At 45.0% G+C, this 27,597-nt stretch overlaps 1 protein-coding gene across 2 annotated transcripts in view; it reads left to right on the top strand.

Moving 5' to 3' along the window:
• Positions 1-27,597, top strand: part of KCNAB1 (potassium voltage-gated channel subfamily A regulatory beta subunit 1) — a 698,577-nt gene that overhangs the window by 378,750 nt on the left and 292,230 nt on the right. For both annotated transcript variants that reach the window (XM_063916117.1, XM_063916118.1), the window contains exon 2: positions 20,262-20,305. In XM_063916117.1, the coding sequence (XP_063772187.1) occupies positions 20,262-20,305 (44 nt within the window). The remainder of the gene's footprint in view (positions 1-20,261; positions 20,306-27,597) is intronic.

The raw sequence follows: 27,597 nt of genomic DNA on the forward strand, positions 1-27,597 counted from the left end.
ACGGTGTTGCTGATATATATCCAGGAGAGTTTGCTTCTTTCTCCCAACTTGAAGAAAATGGAAATTAAACCCAAAACCCTGTAGAGCTTCTGAATACATGAAAAAGATGATGCTGACCAGTGTGATGATACGCTATAATTGCCATCCAAGGGACTCGTATGCTTACAGTATGTGCAGAATTACATGTTTGTGTTTGAACTTATTTCACATTTTTTAAGCAAAGGCGTCCAAGTCAGCATCAGGTCCATAATGTTCTGTATTGTGTATTGTGAAGTTCTTTATTTAAAACTTGGCCCATTACCCTGAATCACTAAAACAGCAATCCAAAACGGATTTACCACCTGGATACTAGCGTACAAAAGGCTTAAATTATAGATCTATAAAAGCAGCATGTGCATTTTATAATCTATGCTTTGAAGCATAATATGGGCACATTACATGGCGTACAGATGTAAATAGATTTCCAAACAGCAGCCCTCACAATGTGTCACTGCCAGTTTTCGTTTCTATGTGAACTACAGGAACCCCTTGGAAGCGAAGCACATATTATTCACTAAAAGCACATTCTAATCCCCATAATGTTTTCTCATGCCAGTATAAATTAATAGAAAAACCATGCAGTTTTCCAAATATCAGTTGTAAAACAAGAATAATTCCCTTGTTTGTTCAAAGTGTTTCATTTGATCACATCATTGGGTAATAGCAACATAAGTGAGATCCCTGCCTAAAAACCTCTCTGTTCACCTTGCTTGTCTGAATCATTATGCATCAGCATTTCACTGTACTGTACAGCTTTTACCTACGGCTATGAGTTTAGCTGGTCATGTATCACTAAGCTGAAAAAGAACACAGCAGATTGTTTTCAAACCATGTAGTTTCAGCAACAGTATTTGTAGGAACAGAGCCGGCCCTAACCAATATGATGCCCTAGACAAGATTTTGGAGGGTGTTCGCTAGCATTGCCGCTAGTTCCGCCTCTGACCCTGCACCCCTTTCTCAGCACCATCACCCCCCACCCATAGCAGTCCTCATTTTGGTGCTCCTACCCCCTATATTTTAAATAGGAACAGTGTGCACATTCGGCACACAGCCCACAAAGGGTGCGTGTTCTTGCTGGGAAGGGACATGGCCTCACAATAGTACACCCAATTTAAAATGACACCACATGGTAGTGCAACTTTATTCACATTTTATCATGCGATAGTGTCCCTTATTCATGTTACATCACACAGTAGTACCACTTTACCTTATATATGTTACTCCCCACAGTAGTGCCCCTTATTCACATTACATCACACTGAATTGCTGCTTATTCACATTACACCACACCATATTGCTCTTTATTCACCTTAGACCACACAGTAGAGCCCTTTCTATAAATTACGCCACATAGTAGAGCACCTTATACCCGTAATGCCACACATTAGTAGTGCATTTATACATACATAGTGCATTTATATATTTATACATATAATACCACACAGTAATGCCCCTTACACATATGACATACATTAATAATGTCCCGATAAACATAATGCACCTTACACATTATGCCAACATTTATTAATGCCCTTATACACATATTATTGGGGGTCATTTCGAGTTGTTCGCTCGCTAGCAGATTTTAGAAGCATTGCACACGCTAGGCCGCCGCCCTCTGGGAGTGTATCTTAGCTTAGCAGAATAGCAAACGAAAGATTAGCAGAATTGCAAATAGAAAATTCTTTGCAGTTTCTGAGTAGCTCCAGACCTACTCACAGATTGCGATCAGCTCAGGCCGTTTCGTTCCTGGTTTGACATCACACACACGCCCAGCGTTCGGCCAGCCACTCCCCCGTTTCTCCAGACACTCCTGCGTTTTTCCCTGACACGTCTGCTTTTTTCCGCACACTCCCAGAAAACATCCAGTTTCCGCCCAGAAACACCCACTTCCTGTCAATCACACTCCGATCACTTCAACTATGAAAATTCTTCGTTCGGACGTGAGTAAATCTACTAAGTTTTGTGTTAAAATACTTAGCGCATGCTCACTACGCACCATGCGCATGCGCATTTTAGCCTTAATCGCTCCGTTGCGAAAATCGGCAACGAGCGATCAACTCGGAATGACCCCCAATGTCTCTTAAACATATATCACACATTATTAATGCCCTTATACACATGATGACACACATAATGTCCCTTACACATATGCCGCACAATATTAGTGCCCTTATACACTTGATGACACACATATTGTCTCTTTCACATATGCGGCACATTATTTGTGTCCTTATACACATAATGACACATATAATGTCCTTTTCACATATGCTGCACATTACTAATGCATTTATACACATGACACACATAATGCCCCTTACACATATGCCAAACACTATTGCACAACAACCAACCACCTGCACACAGCACTCACATGGCCGCTAACACTGTGACCTCTACCTCTGCTTGGATATAGATGTGTTCTCCTACATCTTTCCTCAATACGCCATGCAGCAGGAGATGCCTGACGTGAGTCAGCTGGCAGCTCTGCTAACGCTGGGCGCCTATTTTTATGAAAATGCATCTCATTTGCATTACTATGTGGCTAGCAGCTTCTGCTGATTAAAATGATATGTGGCATGCCTATATTCTGTGTGTGAGACTGTGGCTATATTACAGTGATTTCCAGGAATACACTGTAACGTAGCATTTCGTATGCAGAAACAGCCGCTGTCACACACAGAATATAGGCATGCCGCATATCATTTTAATCAGCAAAAGCTGCTTGTGTCCCGAGGCATACCAAATGCCCTAGGCATTTGCCTAGTTTGCCTAAGCCTAGGGCCGGCTCGGTGTAGAAGACAAGCTCTGCGACATGGTGCAGCCAATGTCTAGCGTTACTGGACACTTGTTTTATGCAAACTAGATTTGCAATCACAAAGTTTTTCAGAGTTTTGAATCAAGTTTTGCTATTTTATAACAGTAACTACTGTTCGAATCTGCTACTTATAAACCACAAACAACCAGATAGGGTGCGTACACACTAGGCGATATTGTGTCCAATATCGGACAGATCATACAAGATATCATTCACATTTAGTGTGTATGCACTATATCATCTCAGACCTGCATGTAGGTCCGACAGGTGATGTCACATACGACCCGCGGGAGCGCGCATGAAATAGTGCTTACCCACTAGATGATGTGAACGATATCACATGCCATATCGCCTAGTGTGTACGCACCCTTAGGGTGGTCTCACACAGTGTGATGTGTGCGGCCGATGTGACAGAGCATCTGAGGGCCGACATATTGGGTGGTCCCTACACACGGGGCGATCTGGTCCCCAACCGCCCACTATGCCGGTCCTCATCCGCATAACGCTGCATGGGATCGTCCGGCTGCATCGCTGATCTTTTGAACATGCATAAAGATCAGCGATGGGCGGACGACCCCGCGGTTTGCGCGCAATGAACGACATCATGCCCACACACGGAACGATATAGCTGCTATATCGTTCCAATTCGTCGGATCGGCAGCTATATCGTGCTGTGTGTGGGGGCCTTTAGTGTGTACATAGCCATACTCAGAAAGCTGAAGATGATGGTAGAATCCCTGAAAGTTGACTATTTCATTATCGTAAACAAACAACACACAAAGAGGTTTTCATAGATTACTGCCGAGTATTACAACCAATTTGTGCACCACAAAACCACTCCTTTTGTGTTTTGTCGAAATCTGTCTGCGATTGGTTGCACCTCTCTGTATTGTATTATATTTGTTTTTATGAAACTTAGTGGAAGAAAATATGGGTTTCAGACCAGTGCGATAGGTCCTCCCACCACAAACTCAGTTTTTCCCCCAGGTCTTTTACAAAGCATTATCGTTTATTTGTAAGGTGAGACAAACTGTGCAGCTCCCTGCAGATAGATTTACAAATGATAAAAAATACAATCACACCTAAAAAGCAAACTGGTACAATGGCAAATGCAGAGGGGGTTTCTAGTTGCCTGGAACCCCCCTCCTCTTGGCAAGTGGCTCTATTTATGACAACAATAGCAATAGCATCATACAGTTTAAAGGGACAGAGCAGATCTGCTGCAATGCCCAGTGGTAGCAGCTTCTTCTACCAAGTTTGCTGTGCGTAGATCTGAGTACACCGGGCCAGAGAGTAGCTCCCAGGATGAAGAGACAGGAGCCTTACCATGAGGTGGAAGAATGTGTACTTAGAAAGTGCAGTACTGATTCTATGATGTTATGTATTTATTATGGAATATTTAACCTTTTCCTGACCATTTATTTATGTTATTTAAATGTTTTATGCTATAGACCATCTATAGTGTTAAATATTAATACTGTATTCCATACAGTATCCAGTGTATAAAAAGACCAATGTTTACATTATGTCCAGAGTCGTTACTAAATTTTTCTGCCGCTTCCCCAGGCTCCTGCACTTGCGTCAATGTTCCGCAGAGTGGGAGATTGTGGACTGCATTTGGAAACCCCTCTCTAGAATCCTTGAATTTGCCACTGAGATACAGATGAGGTTGACATAAGTAAGAACAGGCATGAGATAAAAGGGTAGAGAGAGCCCTACTCTATGAGAACTTACAGAATACAGGGAGAGGGAAATTTTGGGAAAGTAGAAATCATTGCAGCCACAGTCCCCGATGAGCTGAAACAGACATGGAAGAGATTCCCGCAGCCATGGAACCCAGGTCTTTCATGGATTCTACCATAAAACCTGCTGAATCGTGAATGTTGCGTAAATATAATTCAACATCACCCTTATCCATCGTATCCAAATCCTCTAGTAAGTTAGCCGACCACTGTACTATAGCCTTTGCAATCCATGCACTAGCAATAGTGGGACGTAATATGGCCCCTTAATTGATTGATTTAAGTGTGTTATCAATTTTTCGATCAGCCAGCTCCTTTAAGGCGGTAGATCCTGGAACAGGTAAAACCACCTTCTTTTAGAGTCTGGACCAGTGGCGTAAGTTCGTCACAGTTGCCCGGAGGCAAGATAAATATTGGTGCCCCCCTATTTCCTATATTAAGATAAGTGTGTGTGTGTGTGTGTGTGTGTGTGTGTGTGTGTGTGTGTGTGTGTGTGTGTGTGTGTGTGTGTGTGTGTGTGTGTGTGTGTGTGTGTGTTGGAAAAAAATGTACATACTGTATTTATACATTTAATTGTCTTTTATTTTAAATCACAAATTTCTTAGCAGTCATACCCAGGATTAGAACCAATGACCTGTTACACTGACAGCAGACACTTTACTGATGGAGCTATTTGCTCCTGTAGAGGAAACATGAGAATTCTAACTATATGAAATTATGTGTAATTGTCAGAGAAGTATCTTCATATAGTTAAAATTCTCATATTTCCTATACAGGAGGAAATATCTCCATTAGTAATGTGTCTGCTTCCAGTGTAATAGGTCGTGGTTTCTAATTCTGGGTGTGATACTTGTAAAATGTGTATATTCAGTATAATAAAGAGGGTGTGATTTGTAGGGTGCAGGTACCAGTGAGGAAGTCGGCCACTGAAGAGATAGTGACAGCTATCAATTAACTTAATTCAATGGTGCCCCAGAATGGGAGGAGAGGTGCCCCCCTTCAAAGCAGGAGCCTGGCGGCAGATGACTCCGTTGCCTCCCAGAGTTCTGCCTCTGGTCTGGACACAGATGCGTCAACAATCGGCGGGTTTTCCCATTTTTTCTATCCTCAGGGAAAGGAAACGCCACCTGTACCCATACCTGAAATTTTTTCTCAAGGTTTTCCCATGTTTTCTCAAATATAGCATTCAATTCCTTTGACGCAGGGAAGGTTAGCAAAGCTTTCTTTATTTTCAGTCAAAAAAACCTCAACCTGCTCAGGTGTGGTATCATTGATATGTAACACATCCCTGATAGCCTCTATCATCAATTGTACCCCCTTTGCAAGAGATGCAGACCCCCGCAACACATCCTCATCACCGTCTCTGGTGTCATAATCGGTATCCGTGTCATCCTGCGTGACATGCACAGGCGCACATTTGCGGGGGTATATAGCGGAGCGTCCCGAGGTACCAGAAATGGGCCATACTGCCATAGAGTTCTGTAATACCTGGGTTGCAGATTCATTACTTGCAACCCTGTCAGAAATCTGAGAAATCCAAGATTTGATAGAGGAAAAACCACTCAGGCTCCCTTGCTGGTATCTGTGCTAAACCAGTGCTATCCTGATTACATGGAATGGGATCATCCTGGAAGTACAAATGCTCTGCCGCATATGACACAGTATCCCTGTACATAGCTAAAGGAGACCACCAAACACTCCACACACACACACACACACACACACACACACACACACACACACACACACACACACACACACACACACACACACACACACACGGGATGGCAGACAGAGTTTCCCTCCCAAGAATGGCAAGAGAGACACAGAGATTGGAGCCAACCCACACACAGCGCTTTTATACCAAAGGGAGATCCCTTTTCAGCGCTGACTATATACCTTAATAGAATACACAGTCATATTGCAGCTTTCTCCCCCCCCCCCCCCTCTACTACCCCCTGGTAACATTTGTAGATAGTTGGAGTTGCTGTGGAGGGACCTGATTCTCCTTGTCAACGCTGTGCAGGCAGGAAAATGGCGCTGAACGCTGCTGGGTCCGCTCTGAGGAGAAGCTCCGCCCCCTTAATGGCGCTGTCTTCCCGCTCTTCATCAGATTATACTGGCCTGAGGAATTAGTGCTGGCTGAGATCCGGGGACCCCGACAGGCTTCTGGACCAGTGTAGGGTGTCGCGCTGGCTCAGGGCGCCCCTCATAGCTCCGCACCATGTACCGCTGAGCCATCCCCGGAGCGCAGTTAATACTGCGCTCCTACCCTGATGCCGCCATCTTCACACCAACCCCCTGCTTGCTAGGGGGGTCGGTGTCTCACTCGCCACCGATTCTTCAGCTCTGCAAGGGGGTGGCGGCATGCTGCTGGTGCGAGCGGTCCCCTGTGGCGGAGAACGATCAGACCCCTCTGGAGCTCAGTGTTCAGTCAGCGGAGACAGTGGCTCAGACCCCGCAGGGTGGACACTGCTCCCCCCCTCAGTCCCTCGCTGCAGAGAGGCTGTTGCCAGCAGCCTCCCTGTAAAATAATAAACTCTAAAGAAAACTTTTTTCCAGGAAAACTCAGGAGAGCTCCCCTAGCTGTGACTGGCTCCTCTGGGTATATTTACTAAACTGAGTCTGGTAGGAGGGGCATAGAGGGAGGAGCCAGCCCACACTCTCAAACTCTTAAAGTGCCAAGGGCTCCTGGTGGACCCATCTACACCCCATGGTACTAATGTGGACCCCAGCATCCTCTAGGACGTAAGAGAAATTGTAGAATTAATTTTTTTGCTATATTCATTTACACATAAGAAGAGAGATAATAAGTGCTGTTTTGTAGATTTTTTTCATTTAAATAAAACATATTACTGAATGAGTTTTTTTTGTTTTTTGCTATCAAAAGATATTTCATACTGTAAGCATACCTGGCGTAATCTTGTCACATAACCTGCTGCTGCAGAACTCAGTACTAGTTCTCAGCATATAGGCGCTAACAGAATACATACGAATTACCGGTAGTCGGGATGCCGGCGGTCACATGACCAACAGCGGCATTCCGACACTGAAGATCCCGATAGCGGATGGTGGAAGTATTTTTACCCTCCCCTGGCCCCTACCCTAACGCTAACCCTTGGGGCGGCGGATATGGCTAACCCTCCAGGGGTGTTGGTTGCGGCTAAACCTTGGGGGGCGGAAGCCATGGATAACCCCCCCTCCCCCCACCCCTGGACCCTAATGCTAACCCTGAACGCATCCCGCACTAACACTGTGTTTTTGCCTGCAGCTTTATAGAACTTTTTAGGGTGCATTAACATCCCAAAGGGTATTATGCTTCAGTGTTATTACTAATAGGGATGATTGCATTTGTTTCTCTTGTATTGGAGAATCAGACACAGCTGTTTTAAGAGGGCAATAGACTGATTTAAGTGTGTACATTTTAGAGATGAGCGGGTTCGGTTCGTCGAGATCCGTACCCCCTCGAACTTCACGTGGTTTACACAGGTCCGAGCAGCCTCGGTTCTTCCCGCCTTACATGCAAAACCTGAACGGAGGAAAACGTCATCATCCCCCTGTCGGATTCTCGCGAGATTCGGATTCCATATAAAGAGCCGCACGTCGCCTCCATTTTCACTCGTGCATTGTCGAGATAGCGAGAGGACGTGGCTACGTTCTCTGCCTGAATAGCCCAATATCAGCTAAATCTCAGCTCAATATCTGTGCGCAGTATCAGTGCTGCATTGTGGTGACCAGTATATATATAGTAGTACAGTACAGTAGTCCATTGCTGTATTTTGCTGCTCCGTGTCAGTTCTATTATCCAGAACAGTGCTCAGTATCTGTGCTCATTATTATCATTGCTGCATTGTGGTGACCACTGACCAGTATATAGTAGTACAGTACAGTAGTCCATTGCTGTATTTTGCTGCTCCGTGTCAGTTCTATTATCCTGAACAGTGCTCAGTATCTGTGCTCATTATTATCATTGCTGCATTGTGGTGACCACTGACCAGTATATAGTAGTACAGTAGTCCAGTGCTGTTCTCGCTGCCCAGTGTCAGTTCTATTATCCTGAACAGTGCTCGGTATCTGTGCTCATTATTATCATTGCTGCATTGTGGTGACCACTGACCAGTATATATTAGTACAGTACAGTACAGTAGTCCAGTGCTGTTCTCGCTGCCCAGAGTCAGTTCTATTATCCAGAACAGTGCTCAATATCTGTGCTCATTATTATCATTGCTGCATTGTGGTGACCAGTATATGGTAGTACAGTACAGTAGTCCATTGCTGTATTTTGCTGCTCTGTGTTCGTTCTATTATCCTGAACAGTGCTCAGTATCTATGCTCATTATTATCATTGCTGCATTGTGGTGACCAGTATATGGTAGTACAGTACAGTAGTTCAGTGCTGTTCTCGCTGCCCAGTGTCAGTTCTATTATTCTGAACAGTGCTCAGTATCTGTGCTCATTATTATCATTGCTGCATTGTGGTGACCACTGACCAGTATATAGTAGTACAGTACAGTAGTCCAGTGCTGTTCTCGCTGCCCAGTGTCAGTTCTATTATCCTGAACAGTGCTCAGTATCTGTGCTCATTATTATCATTGCTGCGTTGTGGTGTCCACTGACCAGGATATAGTAGTACAGTACAGTAGTCCAGGGCTGTTCTCACTGCACAGTGTCAGTTCTATTATCCTGAACAGTGCTCAATATATGTGCTCAGTATCATTGCTGCATTGTGGTGACTAAAAGTCCAGTGTCTTGTGCTGCATCTTGCTGCTGTAGGGTGCTGTGGTAGTGTCCTGTCACTGTGCATAGGTCATCATCATTCTAGTCACAGTGGTATCTGGTATTTATCTAGTGGTATCTAATTCCAGACATTACTGCCGTCTAATTCCAGATATATTACTGGCATATAATTCCACACATTAAAAAATGGAGAACAAAAATGTGGAGGGTAAAATAGGGAAAAATCAAGATCCACTTCCACCTAGTGCTGAAGCTGCTGCCACGAGTCATGGCAGAGATGATGAAATGCCATCAACGTCATCTGCCAAGGCCGATGCCCAATGTCATAGTAGAGAGCATGTAAAATCCCAAAAACAAAAGTTCAGTAAAATGACCCAAAAATCTAAATTAAAAGCGTCTGTGAAGAAGCGTAAACTTGCCAATATGCCTTTTTAAGACACGGAGTGGCAAGGAATGGCTGAGGCCCTGGCATATGTTCATGGCTAGTGGTTCAGCTTCACATGAGGAAGGAAGCACTCATCCTCCCGCTAGAAAAATGAAAAGAGTTAAGCTGGCAAAAGCACAGCAAAGAACTGTGTGTTCTTCTAAATCACAAATCCCCAAGGAGAGTCCAATTGTGTCGGTTGCGATGCCTGACCTTCCCAACACTGGACGGGAAGAGGTGGCTCCTTCCACCATTTGCACGCCACCTGCAAGTGCTGGAAGGAGCACCCACAGTCCAGTTCCTGATAGTCAAATTGAAGATGTCACTGTTGAAGTACACCAGGATGAGGATATGGGTGTTGCTGGCGCTGAGGAAATTGACAAGGAGGATTCTGACGGTGAGGTGGTTTGTTTAAGTCAGGCACCCGGGGAGACACCTGTTGTCCGTGGGATGAATGCCATTGACATGCCTGGTCAAAATACAAAAAAAATCACCTCTTCGTGTGGAATTATTTCAGTAGAAATGCGGACAACTGGTGTCAAGCCATGTGTTGCCTTTGTCAAGCTGTAATAAGTAGGGGTAAGGACGTTAACCACTTAGGAACATCCTCCCTTATACGTCACCTGGAGCGCATTCATCAGAAGTCATTGACAAGTTCAAAAACTTTGAGTGACAGCGGAAGCAGTCCACTGACAACTAAATCCCTTCTTCCTCTTGTACCCAAGCTCCTGCAAACCACACCACCAACTCCCTCAATGTCAATTTTCTCCTTAGAGAGGAACGCCAATAGTCTTGCAGGCCATGTCACTGGCAAGTCTGACGAGTCCTCTCCTAACTGGGATTCCTCCGATGGATCCTTGAGTGTAACGCCTACTGCTGCTGGCGCTGCTGTTGTTGCTGCTTGGAGTCGATCATCATCCCAGAGGGGAACTCGGAAGACCACTTGTACTACTTCCAGTAAGCAATTGACTGTCCAACAGTCCTTTGCAAGGAAGATTAAATATCACAGCAGTCATCCTGTTGCAAAGCGGATAACTCAGGCCTTGACAACTATGTTGGTGTTAGACTTGCATCAGGTATCCGCCGTTAGTTCACAGGGACTTAAAGAATTGCTTGAGGTAGTGTGTCCCCGATACCAAATACCATCTAGGTTCCACTTCTATAGGCAGGTGATACCGAGAATGTACACAGACGTCAGAAAAAGAGTCACCAGTGTCCTAAAAAATGCAGTTGTACCCACTGCCCACTTAACCACATACATGTGGACAAGTGGAGCAGGGCAGACTAAGGACTATATGACTGTGACAGCCCACTGGGTAGATGTATTGCCTCCCGCAGCAAGAACAGCAGCGGCGGCACCAGTAGCAGCATCTCGCAAATGCCAACTCATTCCTAGGCAGGCTACGCTTTGTATCACCGCTTTCCATAAGAGGCACACAGCTGACAACCTCTTACGGAAACTGAGGAACATCATCGGAGATTGGCTTACCCCAATTGGACTCTCCTTGGGATTTGTGACATCGGCCAACGCCACCAATATTGTGCGTGCATTACATGTGGGCAAATTCCAGCTCGTCCCATGTTTTGCACATACAATGAATTTGGTGGTGCAGACTTTTTAATAATGACAGGGGCGTGCAAGAGAAGCTGTTGGTGGCCCGAAGAATTGCGGGCCACTTTCGGCATTCAGCCACCGCGTGCCAAAGACTGGAGCACTAGCAAACACTCCTGAACATGCCCTGCCATCAGCTGAAGCAAGAGGTGGTAACGAGGTGGAATTCAACCATCTATATGCTTCAGAGGATGGAGGAGCAGCAAAAGGCCATTCAAGCCTATACATCTGCCTACAATATAGGCAAAGGAGGGGGAATGCACCTGACTCAAGAGCAGTGGAGAATGATTTCAACGTTGTGCAAGGTTCTGCAACCCTTTGAACTTGCCACACGTGAAGTCAGTTCAGACACTGCCAGCCTGAGTCAGGTCATTCCCTTCATCAGGCTTTTGCAGAAGCAGCTGGGGAGATTGAAGGAGGAGCTAAAATGGAGCAATTCCGCTAGGCATGTGGGACCCTTCATTAGCTTAACCAGGATTCACGGGTGGTCAATCTGTTAAAATCAGAGCACTACATTTTGGTCACCGTGCTCGATCCTAGGTTTAAAGCCCACATTGTATCTCTCTTTCCGGCAGACACAAGTCTGCAGATGTTCAAAGACCTGCTGGTGAGACAATTGTCAAGTCAAGTGGAAAGTGACCCCCCCCCCCTTCCTCCAGTGTGTACTCCGAAAGAGTGTTTATTGCAGCCGGTAACCTTCTCAGCGATCGGCGTAGGAGGTTACTTCCAGAAAATGTGGAGAAGATGATGTTCATCAAAATGAATTAGAATCAATTCCTCCGTGGAGACATTTACCAGAAATTGCCTCCAGAAAGTACACAGGGACCTGTGATGGTGGATTCCAGTGGGGACGAATTAATACTCTGTGAGGAGGGGGATGTACACAGTGAAAGGGGTGTGGAATCTGACGATGAGGATGAGGTGGACATCTTGCCTCTGTAGAGCCAGTTTGTGCAAGGAGAGATTGATTGCTTCTTTTTTGGTGGGGGCCCAAACCAACCAGTCATTTCAGCCACAGTCGTGTGGCAGAACCTGTCGCTGAAATGATGGGTTTGTTAAAGTGTGCATGTCCTGTTTATACAACATAAGGGTGGGTGGGAGGGTCCAAGGACAATTCCATCTTGCACCTCTTTTTTTTTTATTTATCTTTGCATCATGTGCTGTTTGGGGACTTTTTTTTAAGTGCCATCCTGTCTGACACTGCAGTGCCACTCCTAGATGGGCCAGGTGTTTGTGCCGCCCACTTGGGTCGCTTGGCTTAGTCAACCTTGGTGCAAATTTTAGGACTAAAAATATTATTGTGATGTGCGAGTTGTTCAGAATAGACTGGAAATGAGTGGAAATTTATGGTTATTGAGGTTAATAATACTATAGGATCAAAATTATCCCCAAATTCTATGATTTAAGCTGTTTTTGAGGGGTTTTTGAAAAAAAACAGCTGAATCCAAAACACACCCGAATCTGACAAAAAATTTTAAGGGAGGTTTTGCCAAAACGCGTCCGAATCCAAAACACGACCGCGGAACCGAATCCAAAACCAAAACACGAAAAATGTCCGGTGCACATCACTGGTACATTTTAGACTGGCAGATTCTGATTTCTAAAAGGACTAATGGGTTATGTGATGATGTGTTTGCTTTTGTCTACGACTCTCATGTCAAAATGCAATATAGAAGTATACTTATGAACTTTAACTATACTTGTCATACTTCCTAAATTACATTTGCGAGAAAAAAGGAGTGTAAAATTCAACTGATACTGCTGGAAAATAATATGGCTCTTCCTTTCTATATAAAAGAGAAACTGGAGCCCTGCTGTGAACATTTTGTGCACAAAACATAATAACATCTTAACGTCTTGCAATGCAGTCCTTGGCCTCGTCACTCCCTGAAAACAGGGGCAATGCTGGCCGAGGCGTTCACAATACTGCGATGCAATTGCAGGACCCATTCTGCTCCTGATCAGTTTGGGGAATAAACATATTTATTTATTTATTTATAAAAATCATTTTAACTACCCCCCCCCCCCCCCCCCCTTTGTAGAACATTATCGGGTGCCCTCCCCCTGCAGGATGTCAGGGGGAACTGCAAGTCTTCCAAAATTTGCCTGCAGTTGGATATGTCCCAGAAGCTTTACAGAGAGGCTGGGAGAGACAAGCAGGAACTATGGAGGGTTGAAACAAACATTCACGAGTGGTGCAGAGGGGTAAAGAGACATGCAGGAATCTGGTGGGGTAGTTAGGAGGTGTGCAGAGGGTCTGCAAGGTACAGATAGGAGGTAAAGTGGGGGGGCAGGTAGGAGTTGTGTAGAAGGGCTGCAAGGTACAGATAGGAGGTGTAGTGAGAGTAGTGCTGGTGGAAGGTGGGGGGGCTGGTAGAAGTTGTGTAGAGAGACTGGAAGGTACAGACAGGAGATGTAATCAGGGAGAAGAGAGAAAAGAGAAACGGGCTGTGGAGAAAGGATGGATACTACAAGGACGCATGTGCAGAAGCTCAGTAAAAGGGCCATGGGAGGGCTGCTGCACATGCCCAGCCTCAGCAGCTCCTCCCATGGGCCTTTGCAGAGCTCATGAATCACACATCACTGGCTCTGTCTCCAGCAAGCTGCAGCCACCGAGTCCAGCTGCGCTACACAGGAGCCAGGAAAAGCAGGGGTGGGGACGGCTGTAACTCTTAAGTCATGCACGTGTGGTGTGCCCCGCACAAGTTACAAACTGCAGGCAGCACAACACAGTAGTGAGCCTGCACTTAATGTCAGAGTGAGATTCAGACTCAGTCCTACACCAGGCCATACACAGTCAGTTTTCCAGTGCCTGTCCTGTGATGGGCGCTGAGGTGGACTGTGAGGGGTGCTGTACTGTGAGAGGTGTTGTACTGTGATGGGTGAGGGCCGAGGTGTTGTGCTGAGAAGGGTGCTGTTCTGTGAGGGGAGAGGTGTGCACAGAGCCGGCCATAGGCATAGGCAAACTAGGAAATTGCCTAGGGCATTTGATATGCCTGGGGGCATCAGCAGCTTCTGCTGATTAAAATGATATGCAGCATGCCTATATTCTGTGTGTAGCATTTCATATGCAGATACAGCCACAGTCTCACACAGTATATAGGCATGCTGCATATCATTTTAATCAGCAGAAGCTGCTTGTGCATCCTAGCCACATAGCAATGCAAATAAGATGCATTTTCATAAACAAAAGGTGCTTGACGTTAGCATTGAGGCAAGATTTATGAGGACACATCTGTATCCAAGCAGAGGCAGAGGTCGCAGTGTGGCACTACTGTGTTGTCTAATGTGAATAAAGAGCAATAGGGTGTGGTGTAATGTGAATAAGGAGCAATTCAGTGTGATGTAATGTGAATAAGGGCCTCTACTGTGAGGAGTAACGTTTATAAAGTAAAGTGATACTACTGTGGGATGTAATATGAATTATGGACACTATCGCATGATCAAATGTGAATAAAGTTGCAGTACTCTGTGGCGTAATTGGAATTGGAGTAACTATTGTGGGGCCATGCCCCTTGCCAGCAAAAACACACCCCTTTTTGGGCTGTGCGCAAAATGTGCAAACTGTTCCTATTTAAAATATAGGGGGTAGAAGGACTGCTATGGGTGAGGGGTGATGGTGCTGAGAAAGAGGTGCAAGGTCAGAGGCGGAACCAGTGGTGGTGCTAGGGGGCACCAGACAAAATCTTGCCTAGGGCATCATATTGGTTAGGGCCGGCTCTGGGTGTGCAGAGCTGTTAGGGGAGAGGGTTTCTGTAATGTAAGCAGAGGTGGAACTGCTGGAGATAACCACCAGACTGCTGCCGTGAAGGGGGCATCTCTCCTCCATTATCTCTGGCTCCGAGTGCTGACCTGTGACATGGGGCAGAGCGGAGCGCCATGAACATCAACAAAGCTCCCGCTCCATGACCCGGACTAGTTGGTGCTCAATAGTAACTGGTCTCGGGCATGATGTATCATCCGTCCTGTGACCCAGACTGAGGAGCCGAATCACAGTGCTGGCTGCGGGAATAGCAGATCACCTGAAGCCGTAGTGTGCAGCTGGAGAACGGAGCCAGGAATGAGACTGTGGTGCTATCCAGGAACATGGTGAGTCAGCCCCACACAAGATAAATGCAGGCAGGTATTGATGATCAGGAGAGCAGGGAGGAGATGATGGGAGACAGTGGTGGATTGGACAGCCGGAGTGGAGACAGAGAGCCACATGAAAGAGAGATGGAAGGGTCAGGGAGTTGAGAGGGAAAGAAGATGAAAGGAGAATAACAGAAAAAAAAGTGTGAGAGAGTAGTGAGGGTAATTTGCTACAGGAGAGTGAGGAATGGGTAGATAGGACAGGAGTGAACAGGAGGAAAATTAAGGTACAGTAGGAAAGAAGTCTGAAGAACGTATTGTTTAACCCTGTCTTTCAGACATCTACAGTATTTGTTCCATAGCCAATGTTATTGTATTGAGTTTGGAATTGGTTAGGCTTCCTCTATGTTTACATAATAAGATGGCAAGCTGATACCTGCACTGCGCATTATGGGGTCTACTCTAAACCTCTTCTGGGTGGTACTGATGTTTGAAACAATGAAACTAGAACTCAAAATTTGAATTTGGTAATAAGCCTCAATCTCAATATCATGTACTTGGGAATTAACGCTATGTTGTAGATATCTGAGCACTGTGTCTTTCTTTCTAATCCTGTACTCTTACTGCATCTACAGTATTGATGAGATGGATAAATCACTTTGCTAGTACATGTATAATGTTTGAATGTGCTCAAGCACTCCATATGGTGGTTTGCCTTACGTTTGTATGTGCACACAAATTTGTCATGCTAAATTTCTTTATACCATCCCTACTATGTTCTGTCATTCAGCTTCCTCACATCTGTCTGTCTGTCTGTCTGTCTGTCTGTCTATTTATCCATCTATCTCTCTAGGCACCAGCATTTATCTTGCCTCCGGGCGACTGGGACGAACTTACGCCGCTGGCTGTGAGGGGTGCTGTACTGTGATGGGTGAGGGGAATAGGGTGCTGTGCTGTGTTATTTCTGGTGTCCACATATAAACACTAAGCTTGGCGGTGGGATTAGCTGCAAGGGGGCACCAGAAAAATGTTGCCTATGGCACCAAACTGGTTAGTGCCAGCTCTGGGGTAAAGGACAACACTGAGGTCACATGATACAACAGACAGCAACTGACATCAGTAACTGTAATATCACAAACATCACAGCATGAGTGTAATTACAGTGCACAAATTGCCATTGTATTTACTCTGCATGAGTCTCTGTTTAGCCCCGAATGTAGCGCAACGCTGGCACTTATCCGGGATTTTTTTCTGGTGCTGAGGTCCTAAAAACAAATCCCCAACAAGTGCCATATTTTCACTATAGCATCAGCGAAAAAAAACACATAGGTCTCGGATCCTGTGTGTTTTTGAGCTTGATCGGATTGCCCCAAAAAATAATAAAGTGGTTAAGGGCCTAATTCAGCATGGGTTGTAGTTGTGCGAAAAAACACGCAACTACAACTCTTTACACTAGCATGCAGGGGGAAGCCCAGCACAGGGCGATTCCACCCCGCATGCCGGGTCCTGCCCCGCCCCCCTCCCTGCCCCCGTTAACATGCAAGCGCATCACTATACAGCAAAGCGCTCACATGATAAGGGCAACCCTCCACCTGCGCAGCCTAGCTGCAAAGGCAGATGGCTACCTGCCACCTTTTGGGTCGCAGCACCTGTGTTGTTCGGACCGCGCCCCCCCCCCCAACGCCACCCTCGAAACACCAATGTGACGCCCCCTCTCGCCACATGAACGCCTATGCCTGTCAATCAGGTAGAGGTGTTCGCATATGTGAGATGCTGTCGCACACTGTAAATGGGCTTCAGCATGCAAGCGCATCGCAGATGCATTCCATGCTGAATCGGGCCATAAATCTCTGTTTTTACTGCCCAAAAAATGACTGTGGGCAGTTGAATTCCTCCCTATATGTGCTATATAATTACATAATATAGATAAGAAATCCTGTAAGTGATGAAAGAAGTATTTGTATTATAGTTGGGAGATGAGTAAATTAGATACTGTATGTACTTTGTTTATACAGTACAATATGTCACTAAAGAAAAGTCTCTTTTCATAACAGCACTTACCTGTTATCAGCTAATTTAATCTGTAATTAACATTGGGGGACAGTGGATGTTGTAAACTATCATTATGAATCGCTGCATATCACAACAATAAATAATGATGTATAACTGTACTTTACCATGTCGGGCTCCTCTGCAAGGGATTTTGTCCAGCAAGCTAATGCTGCCAACTTGCGCATAATATTTTTACCCATCTTGTGTTCAGCATAGACTCTCTACACGATTCCCTATGCACAGGTATAGTTAACACCATCCTTAGGTAGCATTGGTTTGTGGTGAAAAACTTTTTGCTTAGTGTCAAATTGACTGAGGCCGCTGCCCTATAGAGATCTAAGGGGATGACCGCAATGGCATAAAATCAGCTACTACAAGGAAAATCTGCAACAGAGCCTGTTTCCAGCACTCTCACAGGAGATTATGCTCATCCTTGCTATATAAATAAACCCAAAAGTGACATATTATTTCTAATCTACCTCTGGTGACCTGCATAGGTTATGTATGTTTGCATTACTGCATTGTTTGTGTACAAGCAGCTCCCCAAGCCAGTATCAGTTAACTTGCACACAGTTGATGTAATTAATGCTATAGAAGCTATGCACAACATATGCTGCTTAGGGCAAATGCTGAAAGAGTTGAAAGGCAAACACCCTGCTTTGAGCATTGTCAGATTTGAACTTGTACTGTAGCTATGAATATGAATGTCTTGCAAGGCCCACAGGGCAGTGCCTACTAATCTAAATGCAGCATGCTGCTACTGCCTATAGAATGAAGGATGCTGAAATCCTTCCCAGGAGTTTGCCTCTGGAATAGTTATATGTCATTGCCCTATAACATCTCTTCTGTAATACTGTCAGGACAGGGCAGATTCAAATTGGAATAGAGTTTAATTTAAAGAGAAGAAGTATGGCATTCGTTGCTAGCTCCGAGCATCTTAGATCTAATATCAGCTTCAGTGTCTGTGCTATTACTTTATCATCTCATAGGAGAAGCATCAGTCAGTACCCCTGGTTCATTGACTTATCCAACATAACCTCAATGTCAATATCAATTATTGCATCCAACAAAATTTAATCATTTACAATTTACAAAGAATATGATTGTTTTCCAAATTCTCTATATCATTGATGGGAAATATGACAGACTTTAAAGTCTGCATATGTGGCCCTCCAAACTTCAGTATTCGAAAGAGCCCCAAAACAATTTTGGTACCCCCATTATTCATCTGAAAACGTGCTAAAATCCCATATCTACTCCAAAACTCTCCCAAATCTATTCAGATCATTCCAACAGCCCCTCAGATCTCTCCCAATAGCATTAGTTGGATAACTAGCCACCCACATGCCCCTTATACAACTGCACGTCACTCAGACCTCTACACTTGCCCGTCACATGCCACTCACTTTCAAGTTATACCTATGCAAATAACTCCACATGCCCTCCACTGTCCCTCAGACCTCCCTATATGCCACTAACATACCACTCAGAGCTACATACATGCCAGTCATATACCCCCCCGAGCAACCCACATACCAACCAGAGCTCCGTATATGTCACTCATATACTATTCAAAGCAACTCACATACTACTCAGAACTCCCTACATGTCACTCAGATACCCCTCAGAGCAACCCACATGCCACTCATACTTCCCTATATGCCAGTCATGTACCCCTCGGAGCAACCCACATACCACCCAGAACTCTGCATATGCCCATCATATGCCCTTCATAACTCTCAACATGCAACCCAATTTCTGAGGTGACCCTGCATAAGCCGGGTCCCTTTAAATGTTATATTTGGTGAGAATGCCTCATACAAGAAACTTGAATTGTTTCAATTTCAAACTTGTGTTTTATAAAAATCATTATGTGCACTATTGTACAATAATAAGTATATTAAAGGTTGCATCAGAGTCCCATTGCGTATACAAAGTCTTCAGCTTCATACTGGGGTGGGCAAAATCTTTTGATGATTATCAACCATTGATGGTCTGAAGGTAACTAGTTTTGCCAGCGGTGGGAGGCTACCGATGGTGAATATCAGTGGCGGAGTCCCAATGGTTAATGCGGTCTGCGCATGTGTGGCTGCTTCATGGTTTTCTATGATCACAGAGTTCTCTCAGAAACATTTAAATACCATATTCACAGATTAGGATACATTTTTCCTACTATTGTAAGTCAAGAAATAACACAAATGTGGATCTTTAAAACTATTATTTTGTATCAGTATATATCTATTTTATTAATTGTAGATATTTTATTTAAAACAACACAAAAAAATGTTTTGATAAATTGCAGAGGAATTTGGTTTACACACACATGAACAGTAAAGGCTTCATGTACTATTCGTCAGCTTGCAAAAGTTATTTTTGCCCCCCCAAAAATTAAACAGCAAAAAAAATAATTGCAAAACATGCTTGGTTTTGCATTCATTATTCCTGCTGTCAAAACCATTGACTATAGCTTAGTAAATTTAGCCTAAAAAGTAAAATCTACTCTGCAATATACAGTACTATATGTTGTAGAGTGTAAACTATACAAACAGCTATATTTCCCTCTTTTTTGTGTTATTATATGCATTCTGTAAGTTTTTACAAGAAATTTGCGTTAAAGTAAATAACTATTAGTTGTAAATCAATGTATGAATTGATATGAATGACTTGTGCAGTTGCATTTTAGATCCCTAGATAAGATTCACAATCTGTCATTTTTGTATTGGTATAAAAGCAGACAGGTAACATGGTTTGTTTCTTTTCTAGAAATCTTGGGAAATCTGGACTCCGTGTATCATGCCTCGGACTCGGTAAGTGTAGACTGGAATCATAGTTGTAAAGATTTTAATTAGCCATGTTCATCTTACTGCAATGAGACATGTTGCATCAAGGCAAGCTGCATGGTGTGCCAGGCTGCAACTATTCACAGCCGGCGCAGCGAATAGTCACAACCTTGCAGCCTGGCACACCATGCAGCAAGCTGTATTGCAGCATGCTGCATCAGAGCAAAGATGAGCCTGGCTACATCTGTAGTTAAAAATTTTACACCAATTTCCACATCAATTTACCTTTCCTTTTACTGTTTAGTTTCCCCTTGTACTTACAGTACCACACATCCAATGAAATGATCAATTAGCATTATGTAGTAAGCCAATAATAAGAATTTACTTACCGATAATTCTATTTCTCGGAGTCCGTAGTGGATGCTGGGGTTCCTGAAAGGACCATGGGGAATAGCGGCTCCGCAGGAGACAGGGCACAAAAAGTAAAGCTTTAGGATCAGGTGGTGTGCACTGGCTCCTCCCCCTATGACCCTCCTCCAAGCCTCAGTTAGGATACTGTGCCCGGACGAGCGTACACAATAAGGAAGGATTTATGAATCCCGGGTAAGACTCATACCAGCCACACCAATCACACTGTACAACCTGTGATCTGAACCCAGTTAACAGTATGATAACAGCGGAGCCTCTGAAAGATGGCTCACAACAATAATAACCCGATTTTTGTAACTATGTACAAGTATTGCAGATAATCCGCACTTGGGATGGGCGCCCAGCATCCACTACGGACTCCGAGAAATAGAATTATCGGTAAGTAAATTCTTATTTTCTCTATCGTCCTAGTGGATGCTGGGGTTCCTGAAAGGACCATGGGGATTATACCAAAGCTCCCAAACGGGCGGGAGAGTGCGGATGACTCTGCAGCACCGAATGAGAGAACTCCAGGTCCTCCTTAGCCAGGTTATCAAATTTGTAGGATTTTACAAACGTGTTTGCCCCTGACTAAATAGCCGCTCGGCAAAGTTGTAAAGCCGAGACCCCTCGGGCAGCCGCCCAAGATGAGCCCACCTTCCTTGTGGAATGGGCATTTACATATTTTGGCTGTGGCAGGCCTGCCACAGAATGTGCAAGCTGAATTGTATTACACATCCAACTAGCAAAAGTCTGCTTAGAAGCAAGAGCACCCAGTTTGTTGGGTGCATACAGGATAACAGCAAGTCAGTTTTCCTGACTCCAGCCGTCCTGGAACCTATATTTTCAGGGCCCTGACCACATCTAGCAACTTGGAGTCCTCCAAGTCCCTAGTAGGCGCAAGACACCACAATAAGCTGGTTCAGGTGAAACACTGACACCACCTTAGGGAGAGAACTGGGGACGAGTCCGCAGCTCTGCCCTGTCCGAATGGACAAACAGATATGGGCTTTTTTGAGAAAAAAACCACCAATTTGACACTCGCCTGGTCCAGGCCAGGTCCAAGAGCATGTTCACTTTTCATGTGAGATGCTTCAAATCCACAGATTTGACTGGTTTTAAACCAATGTGTTTTGAGGAATCCCAGAACTACGTTGAGATCCCACAGTGCCACTGGAGGCACAAAAGGGGGTTGTATATGCAATACTCCCTTGACAAACTTCTGGACTTCAGGAACTGAAGCCAATTCTTTCTGGAAGAAAAATCGACAGGGCCGAAATTTGAACCTTAATGGACCCCAATTTGAGGCCCATAGACACTCCTGTTTGCAGGAAATGCAGGAATCGACCGAGTTGAAATTTCTTCGTGGGGCCTTCCTGGCCTCACACCACGCAACATATTTTCGCCACATGTGGTGATAATGTTGTGCGGTCACCTCCTTTCTGGCTTTGACCAGGGTAGGAATGACCTCTTCCTGAATGCCTTTTCCCTTAGGATCCGGCGTTCCACCGCCATGCCGTCAAACGCAGCTGCGGTAAGTCTTGGAACAGACATGGTACTTGCTGAAACAAGTCCCTTCTTAGCGGCAGAGGCCATAAGTCCTCTGTGAGCATCTCTTGAAGTTCCGGTTACCAAGTCCTTCTTGGCCAATCCGGAGCCATGAGTATAGTTCTTACTCCTCTACGTCTTATAATTCTCAGTACCTTAGGTATGAAAAGCAGAGGATGGAACACATACACCGACTGGTACACCCACGGTGTTACCAGAACGTCCACAGCTATTGCCTGAGGGTCTCTTAACCTGGCGCAATACCTGTCCCGTTTTTTGTTCAGACGGGACGCCATCATGTCCACCTTTGGTAATTCCCAACGGTTTACAATCATGTGGAAAACTTCCCCATGAAGTTCCCACTCTGCCGGGTGGAGGTCGTGCCTACTGAGGAAGTCTGCTTCCCAGTTTCCATTCCCGGAATGAAACACTGCTGACAGTGCTATCACATGATTTTCCGCCCAGCGAAAAGTCCTTGCAGTTTTTGCCACTGCCCTCCTGCTTCTTGTGCCGCCCTGTCTATTTACGTGGGCGACTGCCGTGATGTTTTATCCCACTGGATCAATACCGGCTGACCTTGAAGCAGAGGTCTTGCTAAGCTTAGAGCATTATAAATTTACCCTTAGCTATATTTATGTGGAGAAAAGTCTCCAGACTTGATCACACTCCCTGGAAATTTTTTCCTTGTGTGACTGCTCCCCAGCCTCTCGGGCTGGCCTCCGTGGTCACCAACATCCAAAACTGAATGCCGAATCTGCGGCCCTCTAGAAGATGAGCACTCTGTAACCACCACAGGAGAGACACCCTTGTCCTTGGATATAGGGTTATCCGCTGATGCATCTGAAGATGCGATCCGGACCATTTGTCCAGCAGATCCCACTGAAAAGTTCTTGCATGAAATCTGCCGACTGGAATTGCTTCGAAGGAAGTCACCATTTTTTTACCATGACCCTTGTGCAATGATGCACTGATTTTAGGAGGTTCCTGACTAGCTCGGATAACTCCCTGGCTTTCTCTTCCGGGAGAAACACCTTTTTCTGGACTGTGTCCAGAATCATCCCTAAGCACAGGAGACTTGTTGTCGGGATCAGCTGCGATTTTGGAATATTTAGAATCCACCCCTGCTGTTGTAACAGTATCCGAGATAGTGCTACTCCGACCTCCAACTGTTCCCTGGACTTTGCCCTTATCAGGAGATCGTCCAAGTAAGGGATAATTAAGACGCCTTTTCTTCGAAGAAGAACCATCATTTCGGCCATTACCTTGGTAAAGACCCGGGGTGCCGTGGACAATCCAAACGGCAGCGTCTGAAACTGATAGTGACAGTTCTGTACCACGAACCTGAGGTACCCTTAGTGATAAGGGCAAATTTGGGACATGGAGGTAAGCATCCCTGATGTCTCGGGACACCATATAGTCCCCTTCTTCCCGGTTCGTTGTCACTGCTCTGAGTGACTCCATCTTGACTTGAACCTTTGTAAGTGTTCAAATTTTTTTAGATTTAGAATAGGTCTCACCTAGCCTTCTGGCTTCAGTACCACAATATAGTGTGGAATAATACCCCTTTTCTTGTTGTAGGAGGGGTAATTTAATTATCACCTGCTGGGAATACAGCTCGTGAATTTTTTCCCATACTGCCTCCTTGTCGGAGGGAGACCTTGGTAAAGCAGACTTCAGGAGCCTGCGCAGGGGAAACGTCTCGACATTCCAATCTGTACCCCTGGGATACTACTTGTAGGATCCAGGGGTCCTGTACGGTCTCAGCATCATGCTGAGAGCTTGTCAGAAGCGGTGGAACGCTTCTGTTCCTGGGAATGGGCTGCCTGCTGCAGTCTTCTTCCCTTTCCTCTATCCCTGGGCAGATATGACTCTTATAGGGACGAAAATACTGAAGCTGAAAAGACGGTGTCTTTTTCTGCAGAGATGTGACTTAGGGTAAAAAACGGTGGATTTTCCAGCAGTTGCCGTGGCCACCAGGTCCGATGGACCGACCCCAAATAACTCCTCTTCCTTTATACGGCAATACACCTTTGTGCCGTTTGGAATCTGCATCACCTGACCACTGTCGTGTCCATAAACATCTTCTGGCAGATATGGACATCGCACTTACTCTTGATGCCAGAGTGCAAATATCCCTCTGTGCATCTCGCATATATAGAAATGCATCCTTTAAATGCTCTATAGTCAATAAAATACTGTCCCTGTCAAGGGTATCAATATTTTTAGTCAGGGAATCCGACCAAGCCACCCCAGCTCTGCACATCCAGGCTGAGGCGATCGCTGGTCGCAGTATAACACCAGTATGTGTGTATATACTTTTTATGATATTTTCCAGCCTCCTGTCAGTTGGCTCCTTGAGGACGGCCCTATCTATAGACGGTACCGCCACTTGTTCTGATAAGCGTGTGAGCGCCTTATCCACCCTAAGGGGTGTTTCCCAACGCGCCCTAACTTCTGGCGGGAAAGGGTATACCGCCCATATTTTCTATTGGGGGGAACCCACGCATCATCACACACTTCATTTAATTTATCTGATTCAGGAAAAACTACGGTAGTTTTTTCACATCCCACATAATACCCTCTTTTGTGGTACTTGTAGTATCAGAAATATGTAACACCTCCTTCATTGCCCTTAACGTGTGGCCCTAATAAGGAATACGTTTGTTTATTCACCGTCGACACTGGATTCAGTGTCCCTGTCTGTGTCTGTGTCGACCGACTAAAGTAAACGGGCGTTTTAAAACCCCTGACGGTGTTTTTGAGACGTCTGGACCGGTACTAATTGTTTGTCGGCCGTCTCATGTCGTCAACCGACCTTGCCGCGTGTTGACATTATCACGTAATTCCCTAAATAAGCCATCCATTCCGGTGTCGACTCCCTAGAGAGTGACATCACCATTACAGGCAATTGCTCCGCCTCCTCACCAACATCGTCCTCATACATGTCGACACACACGTACCGACACACAGCACACACACAGGGAATGCTCTGATAGAGGACAGGACCTACTAGCCCTTTGGAGAGACAGAGGGAGAGTTTGCCAGCACACACCAAAAACGCTATAATTATATAGGGACAACCTTATATAAGTGTTTTCCCTTATAGCATCTTTTTTATATATTTCTAACGCCAAATTAGTGCCCCCCCCTCTCTGTTTTAACCCTGTTTCTGTAGTGCAGTGCAGGGGAGAGCCTGGGAGCCTTCCCTCCAGCCTTTCTGTGAGGGAAAATGGCGCTGTGTGCTGAGGAGATAGGCCCCGCCCCTTTTTCGGTGGCCTCGTCTCCCGCTCTTAACGGATTCTGGCAGGGGTTAAATATCTCCATATAGCCCCCGGAGGCTATATGTGAGGTATTTTTAGCCAAAAATAGGTTTTCATTGCCTCCCAGGGCGCCCCCCTTCCAGCGCCCTGCACCCTCAGTGACTGCCGTGTGAAGTGTGCTGAGAGGAAATGGCGCACAGCTGCAGTGCTGTGCGCTACCTTAAGAAGACTGAGGAGTCTTCATGCCGCCGATTCTGGACCTTCTTCTTGTTTCAGCATCTGCAAGGGGGCCGGCGGCGAGGCTCCGGTGACCATCCAGGCTGTACCTGTGATCGTCCCTCTGGAGCTAATGTCCAGTAGCCAAAGAAGCCAATCCATCCTGCACGCAGGTGAGTTCACTTCTTCTCCCCTAAGTCCCTCGTTGCAGTGATCCTGTTGCCAGCAGGACTCACTGTAAAATAAAAAAACCTAAGCTAAACTTTTCTAAGCAGCTCTTTAGGAGAGCCACCTAGATTGCACCCTTCTCGGCCGGGCACAAAAATCTAACTGAGGCTTGGAGGAGGGTCATAGGGGGAGGAGCCAGTGCACACCACCTGATCCTAAAGCTTTACTTTTTGTGCCCTGTCTCCTGCGGAGCCGCTATTCCCCATGGTCCTTTCAGGAACCCCAGCATCCACTAGGACGATAGAGAAAATAGAATTGTGTATTCACTTAATTAGCAATCATTAAGTCCAACATCATTTACTACGTGTACATAATACATTCTAACACTTTTGTGCCGCAAAAGGTATTTAACTGACTTTTGATAGAAAAACAGGCAATTTCTGCCCAGTTGTGCATTTAAATAGTTATGTGTTCTAAAACAGACATATAAATTGTTATCTGTTTAAATGAATTATTTAATTAGTTGGATTTAGTTTCCATTGCTTGAAACTGTACAGGTGAATATAAAAAAGAAAATTGAACCTCACAAGATAACATCCAATACACATTGTATTTGAAAACCTAATTTAAAAGTTATAAATTGCTACCAACAGATAATGTGGACAAAGGGCATCAACATTTATTTGTGTATTTACTAAGCATCGGGTTCTAAACCAGGTGCTTCCACTAGCGTTCATGACCGAAATTTAAAAGGGCAGTGCTTTACTAGCCATGTTTTACTGGTAAAATCATTGCCCTTTTAAAATTTGGGCATAAAAGATTGGTGCTTGTTTTTAAACCTCTTAGTCACAATTGAAATATAATACAAAATAGACTATGGTCTCAATCAGGGTCAGACTTGCCCACAGGGTTACAGGGGGAACCCATTGGTGGGCCCCACTGCATAGGGCCCTACTTTCTCCTCTTGGATTCTGGTTCCAGGTTGTGCACTAATTATACATAATACATATGTTACTTTATACTGCACAGGACTATGGTGCATTTTCTACAATGCATTGCTGTTATTAATCTGGTATATTATTATGCATGCATGCCCAGCCCATGTAATGTTAGCCAAAGCTCTGTGGTGACTAGCCACACCACCCTCTGGAGGCTGATAACACCCCTAAGCATGTGCCACTATCACTGCATTACCCTGGTGGGCCCTTCATGACCCAACCCGACACTGGTCTCGATATCTGTAAACTGTCCCAAAAGAAAATAATGAAAGAATTAAAATGGCATGTTTCAGAAGGGATTTGATTTAGATTTCATATCCACCTGATCATGGCCAGATCTAGAGTGGGGCAGATGGGACTACAACTCCAGGCCTCCCGATACAGAAAGGCCCATCGTTATGACAGCATGAGGATAACTAGCCACCATAGATTGTGTTTCTGTTTTCCTCACAAAATGATGTAATTTTTATACTTGTACATATTTAGGGGCCATTTTAAAAAAAAATTTTTTTATAAATAACAAATGTCAAATTCGTAGTTTTTACACTAACATCATATAATTTAAGTGGAAAAGCTACTGAAAGGACTGCCGCGCCCCAGAGAGCAGCAGTAGTGATATCTACAGGGGGTCACTCAGCACCCCTAAACATCAATACACAAAAGAAAAGAGAGAGATCACGTCTGCGCTCATCTAGGTTAAATACTAAGAGGATAAAGAAAA

Source organism: Pseudophryne corroboree, chromosome 4, assembly GCF_028390025.1.
Source record: "Pseudophryne corroboree isolate aPseCor3 chromosome 4, aPseCor3.hap2, whole genome shotgun sequence".
NCBI lineage: Eukaryota > Metazoa > Chordata > Amphibia > Anura > Myobatrachidae > Pseudophryne > Pseudophryne corroboree.